We start from the raw sequence: 26,357 nt of genomic DNA, 5'->3' as shown, positions 1-26,357 counted from the left end.
AGCAATATGCCCTTCAGGCCCTGTGTGTGGCCTAGATGGACCTAGAGCTGATCCAGCAGGGATCTCCATAAGTCCTTCTTCGAAGATGTTTTCTTTCAGTCCTGTGCTTTTAATGTTGAATATCTTGGCCTTTATTGTGTGCTGCTTTTCCTTTTTTGTAAGTTGTGCTGGGTTTAGCAGCTGGGTTTAAATGTGTGGATGATAAAGAGATGTGGGGATCTGGTCCTTTGGATTACTAGAGGCAGAGGGAGAAGACACTGAGGTGGACATTTGTGCAATCCTAACCATATCTACTCAGAAGTAAGACCTATTGAATTTAGAGGTGCTTACTTCCAGGTAAGTGGAGTTAGGATTGCAGCCTTCATCTGCCTTCCTGGGCTTTGAAGGCGAGCCCCTCTTACCTAATAGCCTTGCTTCTTAATATTCTGCAGTAGGGGCTGACTGTTTCCTGAACGGTGAGGGGAAAGCACTCTTGACATGCTCAGAAGTGTCCTTTATTGTTACTTCATATGTTCCGTCTAGTGCTGAACTCTCCAGGATTCACGTTATGTTCTGGAGTCAACCCTAGCTCAAACTAAACATTGCAAATAGGGTGACGGATGTGAGGCCCTCTAAATCATTCAAGGGACCTCTGGCAGCTTATGGGAAGGCTGTAAAAAGACACCCCACACATACACTTTATGGGTCTGTGTGGAGAAACAGCTGCTCTATCCTGACAGATGCCAGGCAAAGCTGGCACATTCCGGAACCGGAACCTTTTTTCAAATGGGCCTGTCAGAAACTGACCGACAGGGAGTTCTGCTTAGTTACAGGCTGGCTAGCGAATCGAGGGGGTTAAGAAGAGGTGGGCTGCAGCCCCTGTGTGGGGCAGAGGGGTGGCTGACCCAGAAGGGTGTGGGTGCCAAGAAGGGGTGGGTGCGAGGAGGATGGCAGGCCAATATCAGAGGTGGTTTTAGGGGCTGTGTTGGACGCTGGTGCCATGGGGAGGGGGGCACCACAATAATGATGTAAATGGAGAGAGGTGGGGGGGCAAATTTTAGTATCGTATTTCCTTGCTGAAATTTGAGAGCCCTCTTTTTCCTCATGGACCACCCTTTGCTGGAACACACTTAGTCTGTCTATTGGTGCCACCACCTCAGGGCAGATCCACACCTTACATTTAAAACACACAACTCCCCCCCTAATCATCTTGGGAATTGTAGTTTGTTAATGGTGCTGGGAATTGTTGCTCTATGAGCATGGTAGCTACAGCTCCCAGGAGTTATTGGGGGAAATCATGTTCTTTAAATGTGTGTTAAATACAGTGGTACCTCGGGTTACATACGCTTCAGGTTACATATGCTTCAGGTTACAGACTCCGCTAACCCAGAAATATTACTTCGGGTTAAGAACTTTGCTTCAGGATGAGAAGAGAAATCGAGCAGTGGCAGCGCAACGGCAGCAGGAGGCCCCATTAGCTAAAATGGTGCTTCAGGTTAAGAACAGTTTCAGGTTAAGAACAAATCTCCAGAACGAATTAAGTTCTTAACCCGAGGTACCACTGTATATGGTGTGGATCTACCCTCAGTGTTTACTGCACTGACTGGCAGCTACCCTTCAGGGTTTCCGACACCTGGTGATGCCAGGGATTGAGCCAGGGACCTTCTGCATTGCACAGCATGTGCTCTGGCCCGACCCACGGCCCTTGGGAGACCCAAAGCACCTGTAAGGCTACAGGATCCCCATCCTTGCTTTTTTCGACTCGGTTTGCCTGGGATTTGGGGGGAAGGGCCTCTGTCCCTTTGGGCCTCTAAGCACTGGTCCACGTGGGCTGTTCTGGGGCAGAGCAAAGGGACGAAGGGTTGTGGGGTTGGGTGGACGCCTGAGTGCAGGAGGGGAGGGTCTTGAGAATAGCCGGCAGGGGCGGTGCCTGCTGGGTTAGCTCCTCTCTCTCAGATATTTCCCCTTTTGCGCAGGTCTGGCTCTGGCAGCGAGAGAATCAGGGATCGGCCCAAGATGCTGCTGCCGCTGGTGTGGGGATTCTGGTGCCTGACAGCTCTGATGCAAGGAAGGACCACGGCATCTGCTGCCTTCCTGCCCCCCAGCGTGGAGAGGCTCTTCAAGGAGTTTCGCAACATCTTTGAGCAGAGCCGGGTAAGGGATGAGGATGATGATGAGAGAGGGAGAGGGGGAGCATCAGAGCCACACACACCCATCCTACATAATAGAAGGGATGCTCCAGATGCTCTGTGATCATCTGTAATGAGTTGGGGGGTTTTTTAAAGGGAGGATTCTTGCAATAATCCTGGTATCCTCTGGCTGATTTGGTCTGCGACTCCCACCAGCCCCAGGTTGGTGGAGGCTGCAGTAAACACTGCACAGCACCTAGGAATTCTGGATGGAATCTGCCCATCCTTTACATTTAAAGCCCAAGGAAGATCTCAAACAACTTTTCTCCATCTTGTTCTCATTATCATCTGATTCCCCACAACCTGCTCATTCTTTTTCTTGCTCATGATGCACTCAGGTTGCATACGCACAATACATTTAAAACACATTTTCCTTCTCCAAAAGGGGTGGGGTGGGGGGAGTCCTGGGAACTATAGTGTATTATTGGTGGTGCTGGAAATGGTGGCTCTGTGGGAGTAAACTACAGTTCCCAGGATTCTCTGGGGCAAGTCGTGTGCTTTAAATGAATGATGTGTTCACAGTTAATGTTTGTTTGGGTGTGTGCTTTCCCCTGGAGGTGGATGAGAAAGTGTTCCAGTGCTAATTACATTATGGGAATTTAGAATAGCATCAATTCCCATTCTTTGGGAATGTAAAATGTTGATTTCTCAGAGGTTCACAAGCAAATCTCTCATGATTTTTAGGTTCAAAAGCTGGGGTTTGGGGGTTAAGAATGCCTAATTCTACATATTTGGAAAGCACAATCCTTAATTTCTGCTTTGAAATTTGAATGCTGAAATTAATACTTTGTGCTGGCATAATAAACCCGTTAAATCTACTCTTGTGAGCAATTTCAGACTCTGTGGTCTTATAGAAGTCTGCATCCAAGTCCTGCCCTGACAGTACAACAGCTTGTGAGCATTTTGTGGGTGTGGCATCTTGTATTGTAATGGTTAATTTCAATTAATTTCCAGACTTCAAGTTTAAATCTAAATTTTTTCTGCCTTGCTGCAGAAATCACACTGACCTGTTTATTGTTTTCCTCCATGAGAATTCTAAGAAGCTGCGGAAAGGGGAGGGTTCTCACCTGCAGGCACTGAGGATTCTGCTAGACATCTTGGGCTTTGGCAGTTAAACAGTTAAGTGGTGTCTGGCCAGCCATACTTGAGAGGGATCTCTCATCTGAAAGTACCCTTTGATGAAACTGACCAACTACGAACCATTAAGGCTATCATTCTTGGTAGCTGTTCCTCAAATTTGTTTCTTTTTTAAAAAACCACATTGTTATTTATTTATTTCAAAAATAAACAGAAGACTAGTAAGAAAACAAACTTATGTTTATTATTATTTTAACGGATTCCTCTGATGAAGGCTACTTTTTGGAGAGAGGGAGAAGATGCTGTTGGGTTTCCAGACCTGTTTATTAATCATTCAACTTGATTTCTTTGCATGAAGTTCATGGGGCGGAACGACAATCATGGCTCTTTATCGATCATTTTTTTGTTTGTTTGCTGGAGAGGTTATACGGTGGTTGTGTCAAGCAACTGTTGACTCATACTTTCCCCATCACTTTCCTTCTTGTAAAAAGTTCAAATTAGGGTGGGCAAGAGGGTATCTTGCACAGTGAGCATTTTGCCGGTGGGATCCAAATGCATCCTCAGAGTTTAGGTTTGCACAATTGAAGTGCAAATGAAATTCACTTTGAAAAAGAAATGGACTTTTTTGTGGCTAGGAAAGTGATGAGGAAATGAGCAGAAAGGATAAAATACCGGAAGACATGCAAACACTCCGAAAGCAAATTGGGATGAACGCAGCACTAATGCTCATTGTTGTATAACCTCCCTGCAAACAAATAAAAATGAATGTTAAATAAAGACCGCGCATAATCTAACCTCTGTGTAAGTTTTGTCCAAGGGAATCAGGATGCTCAATAAACCGTTCATCTGGAGGGATCCTCTGTCTCCTTTCCCTACACAGTATAATGATCCATTTTTGTCTATTGTGTAGGAGGACGTGCTGGGGAAAGACCAGCTTGAGCCCTCTGTGGATATCAGCAAGCTGCCCTCAAACTATCACAATGAGGAGAAGCACCAGCGGAGAGTGGGGAATGCCACCGTCTACAGCCACCGTGAAATCAGCAAAGTGAGTGAGCTATTGAAAACCAAAACCAAAATGGATAACTAAGCTCAGCTTACCTCACTGGCTGGCAATTCAATACCTGGGAATGCAAGTTCTGAGCAATATAGTTGGTGGTGTCAGTGGCGTAGCGTGGGGGGTGCAGGGGGGGCCGGCCGCACCGGGCGCAACATCTGGGGGTTAGGGGTAGGGGTAGGGTTAGGGGGCGCAAATCCACGGGTTAGGGGGCGCAAATTACTTGCCTTGCCCCGGGTGCTGACAACCCACGCTACGCCACTGGGTGGTGTCCAGGCCGTCCCTATTGTTGGGTAGCCATTTGGGGACATCAAATTCTAGACTAAAAGGCATTTTGTCAGTAACATATAAAATATATACAAGGCAGCAGAGGATGGCTTAGATGCTCAGCCACAGTGAGCAGAACCCCTTTGGCTAGCCTGGAATAGATCTTAGGTCCTGGACTCCCAGTTGCTTATCTGGCAAGGCTGAACCTTGACATGGTTCTTGAAGCAAGTTCATGTTTCCTGTCAGCTTTCACCCATTCTGACAAATGGCTCTCCGTGTATATATTGCAACTCAAGCAACCAACCATCCCAACAAAGCCATGGAATAATCTTTCCCCATGTATTCTTTCCCTCCCACAGTCCACCATTGGTATTATAATCTGGTGCATGCTGTTGGGAGACTATGGGTTCTGTCCCATGCTAGCAGACCAACTGAAGTTAATGGACATGACTAACTTGGATTCATTAGTTTCCATGGGTCTAATCTGAGTAGGGCCCCATTGGCACTGTACATTTAAAGTGGCATCATACATTAAATTTAAACAGAGCTTCCTCCAAAGATTCCTGGGAAGTATAGTTTGTTAAGGGGTGCTGAGCGTTGTTAGGAGACCTCCGCTGCCCTCACAGAGCTACAATTCCCAGAGTTCGCTGGGCAGAGGAATTGACTATTGAGCCACATGGAGAACCACAGCTCTGTGAGGGGAATAAGGGCTCTCTCCAGGTGTTGCTAAACTACAGCTCCCATAATCCATGACCCCTGGCCATGTTGTTTGGGGTTGACGGGACAGGCATAGGCTCTCCACCTCTTTCCTAAGGGGGTTGCAAGTCTAGTGCAGGCACTGGAGGACACCCCCTTGCCCCTGTGAAGCCAAGTCAACTGTCCCCATAGCTCTGTGGAGCCTTGGCCATGAGGATGTTTCTGCCGTCAACCATGCTGCCTCCTCACAAATGTTTAAAAGTAAGGAGGCTTCTTCGCTTGTTCTGTCTCTCCCACGCAATCTTAATGTTGTTCTCTCAAAATATGCAGATGACTGATAACCGTACAGGAGAGATGGTGTTTTCAGAGAAAACAGTGACTTCTATTGAACAGGCAGACGCCCGCCCAGAGGAGGAGGAAGAGGATGAGGTCAGTGCAAGCTCAGGAGGGTAACAAGCCCACTCACCTTTCCTCAGCCATATTTTTGGTTGCGTGTGACTTGGTGTGTGTGGCAAGCTGCGTGTTAGACTCTAGATGCGTCCCTCCAGACCTCTCTGTCTGGTCTTTAGACCTCTCTCCTTCTGTGGGCATACTTCATATCCCCCTTGCATGTCTATGCCGGGCTTGAATATGTCTTAAAACTCTGATCATGCCTTTCAGTTCCCTGGATAGAAAATAGGGAGGGGTAGAAACTAGCCTGATCTACACAGGTAGGGTTTTACCCTGGGAAGTTTATAAGTAGGGATGGAAGGCTGCAGTTGCCCTGTGCTATCTGTCCCTAGCATTTGATACTGGCAGTTCAGTTCAACTATCATGACCAATAAACCTTGTTAGATTAGTGTACCTCTGCTTTCCCCAAAAGGAGGGATGGGTGAACTTCTGGTCCTCTGGATATTGTTGCCCTCACCAGGGGTCAGGGGGTGATGGGAGGTGGAGCCCAGCAACATCTGGAGGGCCACAGGTTGCCCCCTCTTTCTCCCTATTCCCGTAAATTGGTCTTTACCCTATCCCAGGAATCCCTCTTCCTCTGACCCCCTCTTCTCTCCTGGAGGGGGTAAAAGAATGTGGACCCCCAGCTTGGACACCCTCCCACTTCTCATTCTAAGCATAAAGTCCTTCTCAGGCTGATTCCCACAGACCACTGAGGTAATATCCTCACCCTGGTTGCATTTTATCTGTATCTTTCCAGGAGAAAAAGCCAGTGGCTAGTCAGGAAGAAAATGGCGCTGAGGCAGACAGAGAGAGCACTGGGCTCAGATTCCTCAAGCTGGGCCCACCCCAGCCCAGGCCTAGGCTGACCTTTCTAATCTTCCGCTTGCCCCAGCACCTTAAGAGCAAGCCCATCCCCGAAGCCAACTGGGAAAAGGAAGAGCCGGCCACTGACAGGAGGCACAGGCTGCTGGCTATTCGAAATGGGCTTTTGACAGCCCCCCACCCCATCAAGAAGAAGGCCCTGCCTCTCACCCCAAACCGCAAGCTCCTTCCACGAAAGCATCATTTCCTTTTCTTCTGGCGGAAAATATAAGGCAGGAGGGAAACCTCTAATTTGCCTGGGCAGCAGAGAATGTCTCTGGTTTCCTAGCTATTTCCTCTTTCACATCCACAGGGTGGCAGGCTGGGGAGAGAATCCTCCAAACGGAGAAAAGAGTTTCTCTCAAATTCTTGAAATAAAAATCTTTCCTTTTGAAAACAAAACCCTGAGAATGAGCAATTTGTATTTTTCTTTTCTTCTTTAAAGTTAATATTATAGGATCAGGTTCTTGGATACAGAATAGCACAGATAGAACCTCCTGAATCCTGGCCGGGATTCAAAACAACAACAACAACAACTCTTCCTGTGCTACCACTGCATGTAACAGTGCACATGGGCAACATACACAGGTCTCTGCTTGCAAGGAACTTACAATTTAAAATCAACAGTGGGAAAGCAACGCAGGGAGGGAAGAAACATGGGTGTCTGCTATGAAATGTTCTTAAGCATTGCTACCCTCACACCCACACCATACATTTAAAGCACATGGCTTCCCCTAAAGAACTCGGGGAACTGTAGTTTACTTATCACAGCGTCCAATTCCCAGCACTGTTAACAAACTACAGCTTCCGGGATTCTTATCGGAAGCAGCATGTGCTTTAAATGTATGGTGCAGATGTAACTGTGGAAAAGGTAGGTGTTGAATTTGAAGGGAAAGAGAGAGGTGGCAGCAGTTCCACCCCTCGTATAGCTGGTAGCAAGGGAGTATAATTCTTATTATTTCCACAATAATTCTTCTTACACTTGTCATATTGTCACTGACCTACAAGCTATAGTAATTACCAGCAGTGTTCGATATTACATCCTCAAACTGTGAGCAGTTTGTTCTGTTCTGTTGGTTTAAATGAGAGCAGCCCAACTCCCCCACTGAAATCAACTCCCCCACTGAAATCAGGTTACTTCAATTTTGCTCTCCTCTTTGATTACGCCCAGCCCTGTTCAGAAACAGCAACATTTGGCTCTAAGAAAACAGAGTGGAATCGTCTCTGTGCAGAGAGGAAGGAAAAAAGAGAGAAATATATATACACACAGCCCTTTCTGGCACTTTCTTCTTGTAGCAGGCTGGGAAATGGATGGTTAGACCTAAAACCTGGCCTGCAAGTTAAATCTGTCTGTGCTGGGGCATTCAAAGTTCTGTGCCAAGGTAACCCATTCCCCCCCATCAGTCTTGGTTTCAGGCTCACTGTCTGTAATCAAAAGGCCTCACAACATGGAATAAAACATTACATCCCCAAATATATATGAAATTTCGAAATAAAGATATGCAGAATCATTTCCACACAGAGCAAAATTTGGTATCTGACCAGCTAGATTAAAACATGGAGTTAAATTGGATAGTCACCAGCCCAGGAAACAGCAATCAACTGAATAAATTTGTACTGATTGATGCTCAACATATAATAATAATAATAATAATAATAATAATAATAATAATAATAATAATTTTTTATTTATACCCCGCCCTCCCCAGCCAAGGCCGGGCTCCATATGCAATAGAATCACAGAGTTGGAAGGGACCCTGAGGATCATCTAATTCAACTCCTTGCAATTCAGGAATATGCAGCTGTCCCATACAGAGATCAAACCTGTGACCTTGGTGCTATCAGCACCATGCTCCTTTGTATTTTTTCCCCTGTAAAAACAATAAAAATTAAATCATTTTTGTTATTGTTTTTACAGAAAAACACGAGCAAGAAAATAAACAAGAACAAAATACCGCCCTGCTTGAGACAGAGTAGAGCAACTTGTTAATCTGATAACAGGAAGCAAATTCTTGTTAAAATCTGAAAACTCAGTATATGACTAGCAGCTTCAACAGCAACCTTGTTCTTGGCTCGCTATATAGTTCCATACCAAGAAAAGCTGTACTCCGCGACTGGAATAAATCACAACACAAAAAATAAGCCATATGTTTCTGTGCATGAATGATGGGGAGAGGCAGAAACCTACGCAGGGCATTGACACCCCATCCTATTGGAAATCACTCACCCAGATGAATTTCTGAGGTTTTATCTGGCACTTCACTCCAGTGGCGTAGCGTGGGTTGTCAGCACCCGGGGCAAGGCAAGTAATTTGTGCCCCCTAACCCGTGGATTTGCGCCCCCTAACCCTAACCCCCAGATGTTGCGGCCGGTGCGGCTGGCCCCCCCTGCACCCCCCACGCTACGCCGCTGCTTCACTCTTCCTTTCAAATCAAACAGGTTACACACTTGCGTTGAAAAAGGAAACCTGAACTAAAAGAGGTTTCCCACATTATGTCTTCTTTTTGAAGAGAAAACATCAAACCACCAAGAGATCATTATGCATCTGACTGTCATACCAGACCATACTTAAAACTACGGTGTTTTCCAGCTGTGCTTTATGTGTGTGTGTACTGAATGTAAGAGTAAGAATTGAAACAATTCTCGAAACAGGTGCTGTACATTGGAAGGCGACAATCAGCATCCTGTGTTCGCCACACTTGTGAAGGATTCTTGTGGAGATAAATGGCACAAACATTTTAAGACAAACATCTGTGTACTAGAAATGCCGCTTCCAAACTGAGGTAGTTTGCAGGAGAATTTGTGGCATGTAAGGCAAAACAGCTGGTGTGCCTGAGAGGGATAAGAGGTTTATTTGCAATTTTCCGACTGTCTTTCATGTGCTCCAAGCTCTGCTTGTGTGGGTGCTTTCTTTTTGTCTGATCTGAATTCTTCCACGAGGTGGGAGAGGTGACGAGATAGCCTCTTGGGGATGCTGTGTTTTTGTTTTCTTTATTTATTACATTTATAACCCCCTCCAAGGAGCTCAAGGTGGCATACTTGGTTCTCTTCCTCCCAATTTGATCCTCACAACATCCCTGTGAGGTAGAGAGACTGTGACCGGCCCACGGTCACTCAGTGTGAGTTTCATAGCCAAGTGGGAATCGAACCCTGGTCTCCTGGGTCCTATTCCAGCACTCTAACCACTACACCACACTGGCTCCAAGTTCCACACAAGTGTTGGTAACATTAAAAGCTTTATCAATGGGTTTCTCTACAGTTCTCTAGCAGGGCTCTTGACGAAGGCCTGCAGCAGAGCTTCTCCTAGTCCAGGAGCAGCGAAGCTCAGGCTGGCGACCAAATGTGACCCTACAGGCCTCATTAAATAGCCATCAGGACTTTCTGTAGGCTGCACACCCTCCCTATGAGTTCACCAGCTCTGCTCCACAACCTTCTTGAATGCTTTTGCCAGCCTCAGAAGATGTGCCCTTGAACTATGGTCCCTGCTCCCCTGGATGCAGGTTGTATAGGAATCTGGCCTTTGCAAGTCACCGCTGTTTACCCCACCCCTGGCATGTGGCCCCTGGAAGGCTGCCCAGAAGGGAATGTGGCCCTTGGGCTGAAAAAAGTTCCCCCATCCTTGTCCTATTTCAAGGGAAGCAAGGAATGGGAGAGCTTGGAGCCTGTGCTTAAGCACACAGTTAAATTCCCTACGACTGTATACAATGCTAGTTGGGAATATACATGGGAAATGGAGCTGTTTATATTCTGGTGTGCATTCAGAAATAAAGCTTGCAGTAACCATTAATATTCCAAAAGGAGTAACACTCTATTATCTTCTCTTACATGTAGAGCAGGGACACGGGTGGCGCTGTGGGTTAAACCACAGAACCTAGGACTTGCCGATCAGAAGGTTGGCAGTTCGAATCCCCGCGACAGGGTGAGCTCCCGTTGCTCGGTCCCTGCTCCTCCCAACCTAGCAGTTTGAAAGCACGTCAAAGTGCAAGTAGATAAATAGGAACCGCTCTGACGGGAAGGTAAACGGTGTTTCCGTGCGCTGCTCTGGTTCGCCAGAAGCGGCTTAGTCATGCTGGCCACATGACCCGGAAGCTGTACGCCGGCTCCCTCGGCCAATAAAGTGAGATGAGTGCCGTAACCCCCGAGTCGGTCACGACTGGACCTAATGGTCAGGGGTCCCTTTACCTTTACATGTAGAGCAATCTATGGGAAACTTACAGGTTTGAGCTGAGGTAGGGAGAAGTCTCATCCTAGTAGCCAGCTAAGATGCTCCACAGAAGCCAACTGCAGTCTTAAATTCAGCCATTACCCAGCAACGAAATAGGGAACTTGCTAGTGCAATGGTCTTGTAGCCCTTTTTAAATATGTCCTTCCTCTCCAGCAGGAATGTGTGAGTGACAGTGACTGCCAAAAGGACCAGTTCTGCTTTAAGTCCTTCCTTGCTTCCCGGTGTCGGCAGTGTAAGGTCAAGAATACAGTGAGTACGCTCAACTTTGCTGCCAGAAATGTCCCTGGAAAATATTTCTACCGCAGAAAAGGGGTATTCTAAAACGAGAGGCTCCAAAGCAAAAGTCTTTCCATAAGAGTGCTGGCAACCTGCAGTCCTAGTCTGCATGTGGCCCTCTGCCTAATTTCAAAAGCTCTCGAATGTGATCAGTTCAGGCCTCTGGCAAGAGGAATCTGCCCTTCCCCTGACAGACAGCCTGCTGGCCAGGAAGAGAGCAAGAGCGAGAAAGCAAAAAAGGGTATGAGAAGAAGAGAGAAAAGGGCCTTAGTTCTGTGCACTTTTGGTACTGGTCTGCTCCTATTTTGAAATGCAAACACAGAAGCTGGCCTTTTGAGTAGCATATCCTGAATAAATAAAATAAGGCAGGGTCTTTTCACTGGTAGTGCCTTGTATTTCAAATGAATTTTCTAGTTTTTAGCTTCAAAGAATAAATGTTGTGTCGTCATCATGCTTCACCTCCTAGATGTTGTGTCATCATAATGCTTTGTCTCCTAGATATGCTGGAAGGACAGGGAATGCTGTCTGGGATACCTCTGTGTGTGGGGCAGGTGTGCAAAAGGAGTGAGCCGTGGTGAGAGCGGAACAAGATGTGACCCACGCCAGGACAAGTGTGCTCAGGGGCTGTGTTGCACTGCCAGCAATTGTAAGATGGTTTTTATGTACTCATGCCTCCGGCGTGATAATCAACTTCCTCTTACCCTCGGATTTGGTCTGCTCATATTTTGTGATGTTGACTGCTTTACTTGGAGTTGCGTGAAAGCTTTTAAACTGAAAGTACCAATTCCTGGGGACTATAATCCAGACTGAGACCACAGTGCCTGTGGAGAGGCAGTTAACCTTTGCCTCTCACACCGTGGTCCTGATATAACCCCTGTCCTCATTCTCACAATCAGTAAGCCAAGAGCAGGTATTGGTTATAGCTTGTGTTTGGTTTGGGCTACTGAAACAAACCACAAGACTGGATTTGCACATAATGCTAAGAGACTAACTATGGTTTAGCTCACAAGGAGAGGAGCTAAGCGGCTGAATTTTTCTAAATGTGCACCAGTATAGTAGCTCATTCATGCCACGACATAGTTTGTCTTAGTGTTACGTGTGAACCAATCCAGTGTATCTTGTATAGCAGATATTCCAGGCAGATTTTACTTTATGGATTTTCTTCACATAATCCTTTATAATCTTTGTCCTATCTCCAACACAGCTCTCTCGTTCCCAGTCTGCACTCCTTATCCAAAGGAAGGGGAAGCATGCCAGATTCCCACCAGTTCCCTCTTTGGACTGATGGGTTGGGGCAGCCTCACAGCCTTTCCCAAACCTAGCCAGTATTGCCCATGTGCCCAAGGGCTGAAGTGCAGAGCTAAAAGGTAAGGAGGATTCTGTCTCTGTAGAATTCTTCACAAGAGAAAGCTGCAACTAAAGTAGCTGCAAGACTGTCTGTTTTGCATTGTTTTAGTTTTGTTTTAAGTGTATCTGCTGTTTCTTGCGTGTTTTTTCTGCTTTGCTTTTTATTGTACATCACATTAAGACAGTTGTGCAGAAGAATAAATTAATTACAATAATAATACCCCAATAAACTATGTGCTAACAAAATTGTACTCTGTTTTGCAAGACTGATTTAAGATAACATAAATGAAGTCTTATATTATTGCATTTGCTCCACATATTGTTTTAGGATACTCTGCAAGATGCAATTAATGTTGATTGGACTGGGATGATACCCCCCCTCGTATTTTTTCATAAGATGCCCCCATGTATAAGACACCCCCTATTTTTTGGAACTCCAATTTAAGAAAATAGGGGGAAATTGCCCCATGTATAATATGACCCACAGTTTTTCACATAATTTTAAAGTAAAAAAACCTAGTCTTATACACAGAAAAGTACAGTGTGTGTGTGTGTGTGTGGTGCTCAGTGCTTTTTTATGGGAGGACGCAGCGGTACCCATACCCCTAAACATTTTTTAAAGAAAAAAAGCAGTGTGTATAAATATAGTGTGTGTGTGTGTACGCGCGCATGCATATATATATATATATATATATATATATATGAGAGAGACACTCATTCAGTTGTGTATGTGCATATATATATGAGACACTCATTCAGTCTTGTCAGTCGGTTGCTTTCTCTCCTAGATATACAACAGTTTCCACATGTGAAAATCCAGAGAACAGTGTGGATATTAGTAGACCAGGCCAACAGCTCTCTTTCTACCAGCCAATCCTGATGCGTCGTGACAAAGAGGATGCTTATTACGATGACTCTGTGCAAGATGGCCAACTGGCATTAGTCAATCTGCCCAGATCTCCTTATTCCATGGAAGATATTGGCCAACCAAAGGGGCTCAGTGAAGACTATGACGAGAAAAGGCAGTTACCATGGGAGGAAGATATGGCTGATCCCAAACAGGCAGATTTCCAGGAACTCAAGCAATTGGCCAATGAAATGGGGCAGTACATTGGGCCTGGCTTTTACTAATAACAATTGTTTTTGGCCTATGATTTACATAGCTTGTTATTCTTCAATGCTCACAACCCTTTTTATGCTTATCGTCTTAATCTCTGTACTTTCCCTCATAATCCACTTATTTCTAGATTCCATTCAGCAAAAAGAAAAAAAGGTTTTGTTAATTAAATCATTCACACCACTAGCTGTGCAAATGCTGCTTTGTTTGCAATGCAGATTTATTTATTTAAGGTATTTATACACTGCTTAATTACCAGTCTCTTATTCTTTACACTGAAGAAATTTATTCAACAGTGGGAACTGTTAGATATTTATAGCTAAAAAGAACATCTGCATTCTGAAAATCCCATCTTCCGTACACTTTTAGGGAAATGGTTCAGCTTAGGCAGGAAATGGCAAGAGAACTAGGAAGCTGACGAGTTACTTTTGGGAGACTTGCTTATAGTATACATTGCAAGGCGTGCAAGCCTGGGTGGTGTATGGAGTTCATGGGCTGTCCCCCTCAAAAGGAAAGCAGAGCAATACGTTTGGCACCAGCTTGGCTGCAGGAGTCACAAGGCGCCACACAACTATTTTTAGTACTCCACTCTGGATTTGTGTAGCATGGGCGTAGCCAAGGCCCTCCCCCCCCGCAATCAATACAAATACTTGAGCTTCTGTTCCCCCTGACATGAAGCCTTCCCCCTCCAACATAAATCCTGGCTACGTCCATGTTGTGTAGGGTTTACTCCTGAGACTTTTCTTCTCCCAAAGATATCCTACAAGGCATGCAAGCATTCTTGTGTGCTTTTTGTTGTTGTTGTTTAGTCGTGTCTGACTCTTTGTGACCCCATGGACCAGAGCACGCCAGGCACTCCTGTCTTCCACTGCCTCCCGCAGTTTGGTCAGACTCATGTTTGTAGCTTCGAGAACACTGTCCAACCATCTCGTCCTCTGTCGTCCCCTTCTCCTTGTGCCTCCATCTTTCCCAACATCAGGGTCTTTTCCAGGGAGTCTTCTCTTCTCATGAGGTGGCCAAAGTCTTGGAGCATCAGCTTCATGATCTGTCCTTCCAGTGAGCACTCAGGGCTGATTTCCTTCAGAATGGAGAGGTTTGATCTTCTTGCAGTCCATGGGACTCTCAAGAGTCTCCTCCAGCACCATAATTCAAAAGCATTCATTCTTCAGCAATCAGTCTTCTTTATGGTCCAGCTCTCACGTCCATACATCACTACTGGGAAAACCATGGCTTTAACTATACGGACCTTTGTTAGCAAGGTGATGCCAACAAAGGTGTGCTTTTTATTTTACAGTAAATTGTTCTGTTCTCTTCAGACGAAGGATGGTATAGAAATTAATAATTAAACCAATGAGGAGGGTGCAGAAAACAAGAGGGCTAGCTGGCTACATGGGCGTAGCCAGAAATTTTTGTTAGGGGTGTGGGCAGAACCTTAGATTTGTACAGTATTGATTAAAGAGAGGCAGCTGTCCCCCCCCCCCCACCCATGGCTGGCTAGAAAAGTTTGGTGGAGAGTGAGCTAGCCAGCAGGCGAGCACACCTTTCCATGGTGGAGAAAGGCTTGACAGAGGAACTTCCTGCCTCTCCACCTTCCTAAGGAAACACCGACGGGCCCAAGGAACAGGCACAAGCGTCGCCGCTTCCGCGTTTTCCCGCCTTTTCCCCTGCGTCTCCCATAGCAACGCCTCGGCGCGCGAGTCCGGCTTTCCGCGTCTCCCGCTGTCTGGAGGCCGCGGCGGAGGAATATCTCCGTCTGTGCTTCGGTTCTCGCTGAGACAAGGTTTCTCCGTCCGCGTCTCCTTCCCTCGCTCGGACGCTTCGCCCTCGGCTTCTCGGTTGGCTTCTCTCCCTCGTGTGAGGGGCTGCTCTTCCTCAGCCTCGCGAATAAAGGCTGCTTGAGAGAGCTGCGCGGAGCGAAAACAAAGAGTCCCCGCTAAACGGCCACCCTGCACGCCCCCCGACCCCTGACGGTAGATTCCTTTCTGTACAAATCTGCCCCGTTTCCGTTGATAAAAGGCCACGATAACACCTCTCTCTCTCTCTTCGCAGGTGAACATTTAGACCTAACCCGTGTCGTGTCCGAGGGTCCCCAAAAATCTCCCTCCCGTGGATTTATAGCCTCCCAATTCCTAACGTTGCTGCCAACTCGAGAAGCAAAAGCAACCCGGCCTCGCTTAAGCCGTCTGTTGGCGGCCCAGAATGGCTAAGCTGCTAGGCTTCAAAGCTACAAAGCACGCTCGAGCTATTTATTCATTGAAATTTTAATTATTGATTGAATTTATTTTCCTCCCTGAGGAGACCAGTTGCGGCAGGCACAAGTTCGAAAAGAAAGCTTAAAGCCACATAAAATGTTCTGAAATCCATTGCCATTGGAAATGTTTTTAAAAAAGCAGTCACGGTTAAAAAGATTCTTCCGTCCAACGACCTTGGGGTTTGTACCGACCTGCGGACAAATATTACTATGGCTACCAGCCCTTTATCCCTATATCTTGTTAACTGAGCTGCCTTCATAGGCGGAACAGCCAAAGCCAAACTTTCGGCTCAGGATTGTGGCTCAAAAACAGCTTTCCTCCTCCCCTGCCTCAGACCCCTACCGCCATCCACAATAAATCAATAAAAACCCTAATTACCCCCCTTTCAAATGCAACCTGGCCTTCCACAGCTATTAATACATACTCTTTTACCAAATAAACTGTTACTTTGGATTAAAACACTTGTTAATTCTGCATCCAATGCCCTCCCACCGCTGGTTTGTGAAGCACTGAATACCCAATCCTTATCTATCCTGTCTTGTTTCTCATGCTATGCATTCCTTCATCCCCAAAAACAGCTTTTTTCTGAACTGAGAAAAAGATAGATGTGCCAACCCTATGCATCACCATAGAATATGCCATTCACAGTAGGTTGGACTCCCCAATTAATTTGTTCGAACTAAAACCACACCATCATAGGGAGGGATCTCAACCTAATTATACATTATTTTGATTTAAATAAACCTAAATTTGGGGGTCACTCCACATATGTGAAATGGCAAATCATATAGTCAATCCAAGGTCCATGACACTATGATACAGCTGAAAACCTGTGCCTGTTGTGCACACACAGCACAGAGTGCCCTGTAGGAGAGAAAATACTGTTTTCTAATGTAATTCTGATGTTAGCAAATAAAACCTTCCAAATTAGTCAACTACATCCATGCTACTGCCACACAAAGAGATATGAAAGTAACTCCCTTTTTTATCACTATTAGTTAATGAAATGTTTAAGCCAGGTTTAACTTTCACACAGCAGTCCTATATATGTCTACTCAGAAGTAAGTTCTACTGAGTTTGAGGAAGCTTGCTCCCAGATAAGTGGGTATAGTGTTACGTAGCCTTAAAGTCTTATGAGACTTGTGCTTCGAACAGATGAAGTTGTTGGTGCAGTCCAAATGAGTTTAATTTGAGGTAATTCACCTAGGCATTTTGCTACTTTCACAAAGCCAGGCAAATTAATTACCCAAGTAGTTTTTTTGCTTCACAGATACTGGAATTATGTTCTTGTTTTGCTTGTTGCAGGTACACACAGAAGTGACCTTATAATCTATTTTTCCTGGATAAGAACGCATCTGTGGAACCAAGTTCTGGTTGTCGAGGAACTTACCTGTGTGTGATGATGGAGGATATTTATTACAAGTCACTTGAAAATGAAGCAGTTGGACAGTTAACTGCATTCTTGTCGAGAGAAAGTAGGCATTGGTCATTCTAAGCTGCCAGTCATGTAACAGTATTGTAACTGCATCAGAAACATCTGCCCCTAGAACCATTTCCCCTTCCTCAGGGCACTTCCAGACTGTTGCCATTTTTGGTTGGGATTCAGTCACATATCAGCAAATTCAGGTCACGTAGTTATAATTAATAAGGAGGAACAAACCTGCTTCCCCAAAAGATCAGACTTTTAATGAAAAGGAAAGTGATGGGGAAATGCACTGGAAAGTTTGAATTAACTCTTGCTTTGAGGTAACATAATAAATCTCTCTACTGACAAATCAAGATGCATGCTCAGTAAAAAGGTCATTTGGAAGCGCCCCAGTTCATATGATTTCCACCATAGTTTCCTCCCAGCTGATTTACCAAGGTTTTATCAAGCAGATTGAGATGCCCTCACCTCAGTAATGGGAGTGTAAATACATTTCATAACAGCCCCAGAAGGATGACTTGGTCTGCAGATAATCTAGGCTTAGAAAAAAAATCATTTATATAAATATTACTTCCCCATGTTCCTTAGCAATGCCACAGGACAGCATTGGCGTCAGCAGCAAGAATATCACCCTGAATGCAGGCCAGTGCTCCGAAGAACATGTTCTGAAATGCACATTCAAGGCCTGTGATCCAGAACAAACAGGTAGAAAGTTTTGAACTATCAGTCTTCAAAACTGCTGGGAGATCAGTTTTTTGTTAAGATGTGCAAACACCTTTCAGAATAGTTTAGCATCAGGTTATATATTATAGACTCTTGGCTATATGTCATTTTGTCAGTGAACCTAACATCACTGTATTGAAGAAACACGCAATTCCAGGTCAACTTTAATGACAATAAGTCCTAGCAGTCCTTTGTTCTTCTTAGACAAAGTTTTATTGATTAGGATGTGCAATTTTTTAATAATAATAATAATAATAATAATAATTCTTTGATAGAAATTCTCCAGGACTCCTCCCAGTACTTCAAAGTTACATAAATTTATTTTACTTAAGGTATAATAGAAAGAGAAGAAAAGACAAGAAAATAAGTGATAATAAGAAGGAAGTGGGTGGGAAAGGGAAGCAGTGGTACAAAGCTACTATTCCTTTAAAAATCCTATTTTTCTTGAAGGTTGGTTGCTGATAACGTCACTCATTTTCTTTAACCATGGAGACTAGAAGCTAATGGATTAAAAATTAAATATAAATTCACATTACTTTTCCGACCAAGCAAAATTGCTTTGTGAGCTACTGCTATGGGGTATTTTAAGACAATACAGATATGTAGACTAGTTTATATATACAGTTCATATATTTATGATTTTATCAGTTACAAATGCCTCATTTTTTCTAAACTGGAGAAACAAAGACGTATAAAATGTATCAAAATAGCTTGCATTGGTAGATAGCAGAGACAACTAAATCCAGATTTATTGTTCTATGCAGTTTTTATATTTGAGTTTTTTACCTACCTGTGTAATTCTGTCTACCTGTATTCTGGTTATAGGAGAGGTGTCTGTCTTCCGAATCATTGAATACTTGCAGGAGATGACAGGGCAGAACTGTGAAGACTGGAGGTTTCGGTCTCTATACAAGAGGTTGGACCCTCAAGAGAGAGGGATTGCTGTTGATTTTTCTACCTTCTGTGCAGTTATGAAAGATTGGATCTCAGACTGTCGACAAGAGGGGTTAGTAATTGTAGTAGTCAGATATTGCCTTACACATGGCCTTGGTTTCAATATTAAATTCCCTGAGAGATGTCTGTATTGTTAGTATTCTAAGGGAACCTGAGGCATGGTGAATTTTCTTTTAAGATGATGAGTAGTTAGAGTAGGGATGGTAAACCTCAGGCCTGGGTGCCAAATGCAGGCCTCCTTATCTGGCCCTCAGAATTCTCCCCAGGCCATACACCTTCTGGAGCCATGCTCCTCTCCCGCCCAATGTATTTTTCCTGGCCAGAATTTGTGCTTGAACTCTAATACTGCTTGCTTGCATGCTTGCATGGAGGATGGAGAAAATACATGAATATGTGACTTTCTCAACTTTTAAGAAAGCATAATAGTAACATTTTAAAAAATTGAGACTCTACATCAGCCTTGCCCTGGTGGTGACTTTCCAAAGATTTTTGTCTACAATTCCCATCATCCCTGACCACTAGCAATGCTGGTTGAGGCTGATTGGAGTTGTATTTTTGGGGGACACAGGTTTAGGGAATGTTGCTGTACATGTTGTGCTTTTCAGATTAATCTCCAGCTTCACTAATACAGTGGTACCTCAGGTTACATACGCTTCAGGTTACAGACTCTGCTAACCCAGAAATATTACCTCAGGTTAAGAACTTCGCTTTAGGATGAGAACAGAAATTGTGCAGCGGTGGTGCAGCAGCAGCAGCAGCAGCAGGAGGCCCCATTAGCTAAAGTGTGGCTTCAGGTTAAGAACAGTTTCAGGTTAAGAACAGACCTCTGGAACGAATTAAGTACTTAACCTGAGGTACCACTGTATAATAATTTTGTCTTTCCTGCCTTCCAAGAGTTCTGTGAGGCCTAATATAAATAGATATGCAAAACGTTTCTTACTTTGGATTATTTTCTCTCTTCCTCTTTAAAGAACAGTCTTGGTGAAGGCTACCACCTTCCTCTGATCACCTGCAGAGGAAGGAAAAACAGGATTTGATGTAATTTTATTCATGATGTAAACAAAGGGGAAATATAATTCTGGCTTATTTTCCCACCTGCTTTTTTTCCTAACAAAAGGGAAGATGCTGTAGACCTAACAAACAGCATCCAAGATCTGCAACATGGCAACAAGCAGCTAGCAGTGCAGAACACCAAGCTGCAAAAGACTATTGAGGCTGCAGAAGAGCTCAACTCAAGACTCTCTGAGGAGATATGTGACCTGAAGGGGAAGCTGAGAGGGTAAATGTTGGAAGTGCTTGACCTGGTATCATTAATTATGACTAATACAAGAAGGCAAATAGTAGAAGATTTAGTCAGTAATGAAGACAGGGCTGTAGGAAGTGGGGCAAGAGCTTCGTTGAATCTATGGAACATTGAGGGGCCATTGGTTGTGCTGAAAGGAGTTATTGTAATCTGACACTGTACCCTCTGATGTGCATATATTTCCTCACCTTCAATACCATTCCCTATTTCCTTCTCTTCTGAGTACATTGCTACCTACTCAACATATGTTTGGGTTTGGATTAAGCTTCTCTTCTTTTACTTTTCAACCGCCTGTTTTGTCTCCAGTTCTTGGGTCTTTCTCACATAGCTTGATGATAGTGAAGTTTGGAGTTAGAATTCAGATCATTATAACTAAACAACCACCATTCTTTATTACAGCACCCAGCCAGCCTTGGAGCAAGCTAGGGTCATGGCAAATGAATTAGAGGATCTGAAGGTTTTCTCAAAAAGTCTGGAAGAAGAAAATAGTAAACTGCACGCACAAGCCCGACAGCTGGTAGGTGCTTCAGTTTAGTTTCTGGTAAACCTTCCTGTTTTGTAAAGCTTACACACCATTGTCTCAATTTGTTTGATTTATTCAAATTACATTTTGGATTTTGGGTTGGAGAGTTTGGGTTTATATGTCAGTCAGTTCTTCTGAAACAGAGAAGAAAAGAGTTCATGTAGTTGAATACACATGCAAATGTGTTGTGCATGTGGATAATTCTATAAAGCTTGTTAGATGAATTTGTGACAGATGGCTTTTTAGAAACTACTACTGTTTATGCCTGTTTGGATAATATATCTGCACAAGAAGCTTTCACAAACCACTTCAAGTTATCCTTTTGCTGAAAAATGTTATATTGGGATTCTGGATCCTCATACAGGCTAATCAAACTGTAACGTTCCCTTCCAAACTTTAGGTAAAAGAGCAGCAGTTCCTTTCTGTTCAATTGGATAAAGTGCAGGAGATGGTGAGCAGGGGCAATGGGGACTTTTAAAAAGTAAAACCAGCCATGTCAGCTGTAGGATTACATAAATGTAAGAAAATGAGGCATGTGGTTTAGTGCAGGTTTGCTGCTGTTTGTACTTGTGGCATTACAGTACAGGTGAAATCTCAGCTGTCAACTGCACAATGGAGAATAAGCATCCATTACATACAAATCACTGCATGCGTACTGAAATTCCATACAAGAAATGACATGTCCTCCTCCAGGATATCATCACACATATGCACACACAATGATATCCCTTCAGAATGGATATCTTCCTTATTAATCTAAAAAAAAAAAAAAAAAACCTCAGTGGCTGTGTAATAACAAACTGATGCAGCACATGGGAGATAGTAATGTTAAAAGTCTGTTGCGTTTGTCTTCTAGAACAAGAAACTGCTTCTGGAGAAAGAAAGCTCAAAGTGTAAAATTAAAGACCTGTTTACAAAGAAGGCTAAAATGAAGGTACTTAAAAATAGCCATGTTCAACTAGTTTGTCAGATGACTGCTGTTTTTGTAGTATGGATTTGTGACTATAACTTGAGGGCATCTATTTGTATTCTGCTTTCTTCTTGCAGTCCCAGATCTCTGAATATGAAAACCTTATCTCCTGCAAAGATGCTGTCCTAAATGAGGTGAGGTATATATAGGAAAAATGACAAATTGGAAGTCTGAAATTAAGGTGCTATGATGGAGGTGAGCATCTGGGAGTATCTGTTTTCCTGGGTTCAGTGACACTATGGGTGATAGTAGCACCACATATTGTTCATAATGTGGTGAATTTTCAAGTTGCACACCTCTTTGCATGGAAGAAGAAGAAGAAGAAGAGTTTGGATTTGATATCCCGCCTTTCACTCCCTTTAAGGATTCTCAAAGCGGCTAACATTCTCCTTTCCCTTCCTCCCCCACAACAAACACTCTGTGAGGTGAGTGGGGCTGAGAGACTTCAAAGAAGTGACTGGCCCAAGGTCACCCAGCAGCTGCATGTGGAGGAGCAGAGACGCGAACCCGATTCCCCAGATTACGAGACTACCGCTCTTAACCACTACACCACACTGGCTCTCTTGCTATCCTGTCAACACACTGGGTTTAATTACAGGTTACCCATTGAACAATTTTGTGCATTGGTGAGTCCATGGACTGAGTGGTAGTTTCCAGTGGTATGAACAGGAAGTCATTTGCAGCATCCAGCTGTGTCATGAAGACAATTTCCCTGTATTTCCATTGGGAAAGAAGCTATCTGAAAAAGTACATGACATCATGATAAGTTGCTAGTTTGTACGTTATATTGCCACCTAATTAAACAAATCTTAGTTGATTAATTGTGATTAGTTTATTTGATTGATTATAGTTCCACATGGGTAAAAACAATAGTTTTAAAGTTGTAATTGATTAAACATTATGGTCCTATTTGTATGACTTGATAATCTATGAAGTATTATATGCACCCTTCCTCTAACATTTTTTACAGCTTTGGCTTGTCTCTGTATTCAGGGATCACTAGGTGTCACTGCAACCTCATTGCTAGACATAACTTGGTTTGGAAAAGAAACCATCCATATTTTGAAAAATTAGTTTGGTGACAGAGGTTCTCTGTAAGATTATGGTTTGCTTTGAGATGAGGTTGAGTTACTTTTTTGTTTGGTTGGTTTTTATTATGTTTGATTATGTTTTGCGTTTACAGAAAACGAAACATGCTGAAGAACTAACAGTCACCTTGGATGAATACAGAATGGTAGTACAGGTAATGTGGAACTAGGAGGAATCTAGAGTGATATATATATGTGTGTGTGTGTGTGTGTGTGTGTGTGTGTGTATAAAATATCACAGTCTAGAGAGTGAACAATTATTTATTTATAAAAATATTTCTATACTGCTATTTTTAAAAATATGTAAAACCGTACAATAAAAAACATGTAAAAATGTTAAAATCAGAAAATAGTCAACTACTATGGAAAGATGTATTCTTAATTGCCTGCATAAGCCTGATGGACTAGAAAAGTTTTCAGCAGGAGCTTAAAAGTTGAAACAGAAGGCACCTGCTAAATCTCTATTGTCAGAGTACTCCACGATACTGGGCTGATGACACTAAAGTCTTGGGTTGCTTGTTGTCAAATGATCCTCACCAGCTTGGGAAACAACCAGCAATGTTCCAACAATGCTCCTGAAGATCATCTCAGTCACCAAGCAGGGATATAAGAGCTCAGGTGGTCCCCAAGGTACTCTGGACCTAAGTTCTTCAGGGCTTCATAAGACAATATGAAGATCTTTGTCCCAGCTTGGCAGTAGATGGACAGCTAGTGCAGATATTACAACAGTGGTAATCACATGTTCTCATCCAGATGCCCCCATCAGCAGACTGGCAGCTGTATTTGGAGTTAGTTAGTTGTGTATTAAGCAGAAGTATCCCCCATCAAATTCTATGACCACATAAAAACCAAGTCAGAATTGGTAATAATGATAAGGCATGGGAAATGATGAATAACAGGTTCACAGTTGTAGATCCCAAAGGCTAATCTTCAGTCTATGACAGATAGCAGAGGCTACCCTAGGAAAAGGGACACATAGACTACTGGATGGGGAGCAGTATGCATACAGTGCAAAAACTGCTAACATAACTCACTGATATTTAAACAAATGAAACTGAAAAGTTCCACATGATGTGGAGTTAACATTGAAACAACATAACATAAATGTTCCCAAGGCATTAGAGCAAATTAAATGTTTGGGAGAAGTGGCGGGTTTTAAAATAGACACAGAAAAGACCAAGATGTTAGTCAAAAACATGGATGAGCAGTTGAGAAATTTGAGGATTTGGTTGACTGTGAGAAATCTCAACTTATTTCAAGATAATTATATTAAACTGTGGAAGGAGATTTTAAAAGAGTTGGCAATATGGTAAAGGATGACGCTTTCCCTACTAGGTTAAATTTCAGCCATCAAAATTAATATACAGTGGTACCTTGGTTTTCAAACTTAATCCCTCAAACAGACTCCTGAATCCATTTGAAAACCAAGGCGCAGCTTCCAATGGCTGCAAGAGCTTCCTGCACTCAAGCAGAAGCTGTGTCAAATGTTTGGCTTCCGAAAAACATTGGCAAACTGGAACACTTCTGGGTTTGCGGCATTTGGGAGCCGATTTGTTCGGCAACTAAGCCGTTCGGGAACCAAGGTACCACTGTACTTCCTAAAATTATTCCAAACAATCCTGATTGTTAATAATTTAAGTTGCCTCAAAGAATGGAAAAAAGATATGATTTGAAATTTACTGCATGCTATACATTGAAAGAGAATCACATGAAAATGATCCATAGATGGTATCTAACTCTGAGTAGGTTGGCTAAGATGTATAAAGTAGAATCAGATTTGTGCTGGAAATGTAAATAAATGGAGGGAATCTTTTTTCATGTGTGGTGGGCATGTAAAAAGGTTAAAGAGTATTGGGAAATGATTTACAATGAGATAAAAAAAATGTTTAAAACAACTTTCCCCAAAAGATCAAAGGCATTATTGTTAGGAATAGTTCAAGCAGAAGTTCCCAGGTGTCAGAAAAATTTATGTATGCTGCAACAGCAGCTAATGTATTAGCCCCAAAATGGAAAGTGAGGGAGGTCCCTTGTAAGGTAGACTGGTAACTTAAGATGATAGAATTTGTGGAACTAGCAGGGCTAACATATAGAATAAGAGAGCAAGAAGAGGAGTGGAAACCTTTCGTTGAGTATATGGAAAATAATTGCACACAGCTGAAAACGCTGGCAGCATTAAGATAAATTCAACAGGTTAACTAATATTTGAGTATTGTACGATTGGAGAACTGACTAAAATGGTTATAGTAAAATATGCAGGTATAATAGGCAAACAAAATGAACCATGGAAGGGGAAGGAGGGAAGCAACTGATTAAATGGTATTATGTAAATTGTTTATTTTGAAATGTTAAACTGAAAAAGAAACACTGAAAAGTTTATAGAATTGTACACAAGACCTTGCAAGGTAGACCCATACAGACTTCCCCACTTTACTTTGTGCTAGTATAGTAGCTATCATACTTGTGCACCAGGTTCTGTTTGTGATCTCCATTAGGAACTGAAACTGGAGGTTAGCAGACTTCAAGAACACCTGTCCCAATCCTATCAGGACCAATATGTGTAAGTGTTGCCAGAATAAGCTAGGTGTTTTGGGGGGTGGTTAGGATACAGCAAGCCCAGATGTATCTAGTATAAAGGAAGGTGTGGTGTCCAGCCAGGGATAGCGCTATGGTTTTCGTTACAGTTGCCTGTAAAATCATTATTGTGTTAAACTAAAAATTATCATTTCGGGACAGTGAAATGCTTTTGAGTTTTCCCAAAAAATATCCCAAAAGCAATTTCAAAATGATTTAATTATTTCATTCTTTTAACTGGCAGTTGTCAGAATGCTCCCTGTTTATGATTAGCTTGAAATCTGTATGAATCATACTCTCAGAATATACCCCTAAGTAAGCTATTATGTTTTTGAGGATTGTTAGCAAGACCTTTTCATTTAATTTTAACTGTATAAAATTAAGCTTCTGAAGCGTATGGGGTTTTATCATGTATTGTTTAATTCCCTTGTATTTGGAAGTGCTAGTTTTAAATTGTGGTACTTCACCCTGAGGTTTAGTGATGGTTCAGGATACAAATTTTAACTAAATGCATGAATAAAATTGTTATTTATATCATTAATAGTAATTTTTCAATACTTTTTCAGTAGTGTAATATTAAGCTCTGGTAAATCTGTTAAAATTGAGTGCCCCCTGGAGGCAGATATTCAGACAGTGAAAGCAGACAGCTTTTTCCTCAGAAGGGACAGTTCATAGCTGCATATCTGTTCAAGACTAAATGAGGTTGTTCATATCATCCTTATTGCTCTCATTCTGTTCTTCTTCTTTTTTAAAAAAAATACTTAACAAGTCCACAAAGCAGCTGATCAGGGAGCTGGAATGTTTAGGGAATGATTTCTTTAGCCCCAGGTAGTTGTACCTTGGGAGTGCTCAAGAAACGGAACAGATGCAGCTTAATTTGCTGTCTCAAGAGAAATTAGTTTTGTCCTCTCCGAGACCTGTCCATCTCTCTCTCTTACGCACGCACATCATGTTCTGTGACCCAGTTCTTTGTGACTAGCACTAAGAATCTGAAATAATTTGTTCTGACTTGCTAGGGAGACACTGA

General features: G+C 43.1%; 2 protein-coding genes across 13 annotated transcripts in view; both read left to right on the top strand.

Moving 5' to 3' along the window:
* Window positions 1–13,703, top strand: DKKL1 (dickkopf like acrosomal protein 1). Of its 5 annotated transcripts, none has more exons than XM_081837436.1 (8): window positions 1–157; window positions 1,956–2,133; window positions 4,156–4,290; window positions 5,593–5,691; window positions 10,934–11,029; window positions 11,555–11,702; window positions 12,261–12,423; window positions 13,192–13,703. In XM_081837436.1, the coding sequence occupies exons 2-8, from the start codon at window positions 1,996–1,998 to the stop codon at window positions 13,532–13,534; spliced, it is 1,122 nt and encodes a 373-aa protein (XP_081693562.1). In that variant the 5' UTR covers window positions 1–157; window positions 1,956–1,995; the 3' UTR covers window positions 13,535–13,703. The 5 variants fall into 5 exon arrangements, with proteins under 5 accessions (XP_081693562.1, XP_081693559.1, XP_081693558.1 ...); XM_081837433.1 differs by lacking the exon at window positions 1–157 and adding an exon at window positions 626–911 and having other exon boundaries at window positions 10,937–11,029; XM_081837432.1 differs by lacking the exon at window positions 1–157 and adding an exon at window positions 626–911.
* Window positions 13,704–15,036: 1,333 nt separating this feature from the next.
* Window positions 15,037–26,357, top strand: part of KASH5 (KASH domain containing 5) — a 30,603-nt gene continuing 19,282 nt past the window's right edge. For 4 of the 8 annotated variants that reach the window (XM_081836173.1, XM_081836172.1, XM_081836175.1 and 1 more), the window contains exons 1-11: window positions 15,585–15,951; window positions 17,078–17,247; window positions 17,787–17,903; window positions 18,747–18,927; window positions 19,993–20,154; window positions 20,578–20,695; window positions 21,102–21,152; window positions 21,558–21,635; window positions 21,749–21,805; window positions 22,855–22,914; window positions 25,252–25,316. In XM_081836173.1, coding sequence (XP_081692299.1) covers window positions 17,172–17,247; window positions 17,787–17,903; window positions 18,747–18,927; window positions 19,993–20,154; window positions 20,578–20,695; window positions 21,102–21,152; window positions 21,558–21,635; window positions 21,749–21,805; window positions 22,855–22,914; window positions 25,252–25,316 — 965 coding nt within the window. In that variant the 5' untranslated portion in view covers window positions 15,585–15,951; window positions 17,078–17,171. Of the gene's footprint in view, window positions 15,491–15,584; window positions 15,952–16,376; window positions 16,420–17,077; window positions 17,248–17,786; window positions 17,904–18,746; window positions 18,928–19,992; window positions 20,155–20,577; window positions 20,696–21,101; window positions 21,153–21,557; window positions 21,636–21,748; window positions 21,806–22,854; window positions 22,915–25,251; window positions 25,317–26,357 lie in introns of those variants that run through there. The other 4 variants (XM_081836171.1, XM_081836168.1, XM_081836169.1 and 1 more) reach the window with 3 other exon arrangements.

Source organism: Podarcis erhardii (genome assembly GCF_964252035.2).
Source record: "Podarcis erhardii genome assembly, chromosome: 13".
Classification (NCBI taxonomy): Eukaryota; Metazoa; Chordata; class Lepidosauria; order Squamata; family Lacertidae; genus Podarcis; species Podarcis erhardii.
Note: the sequence above shows the minus strand (reverse complement) of the source record. Positions and strands in the feature narration are given on the sequence as shown.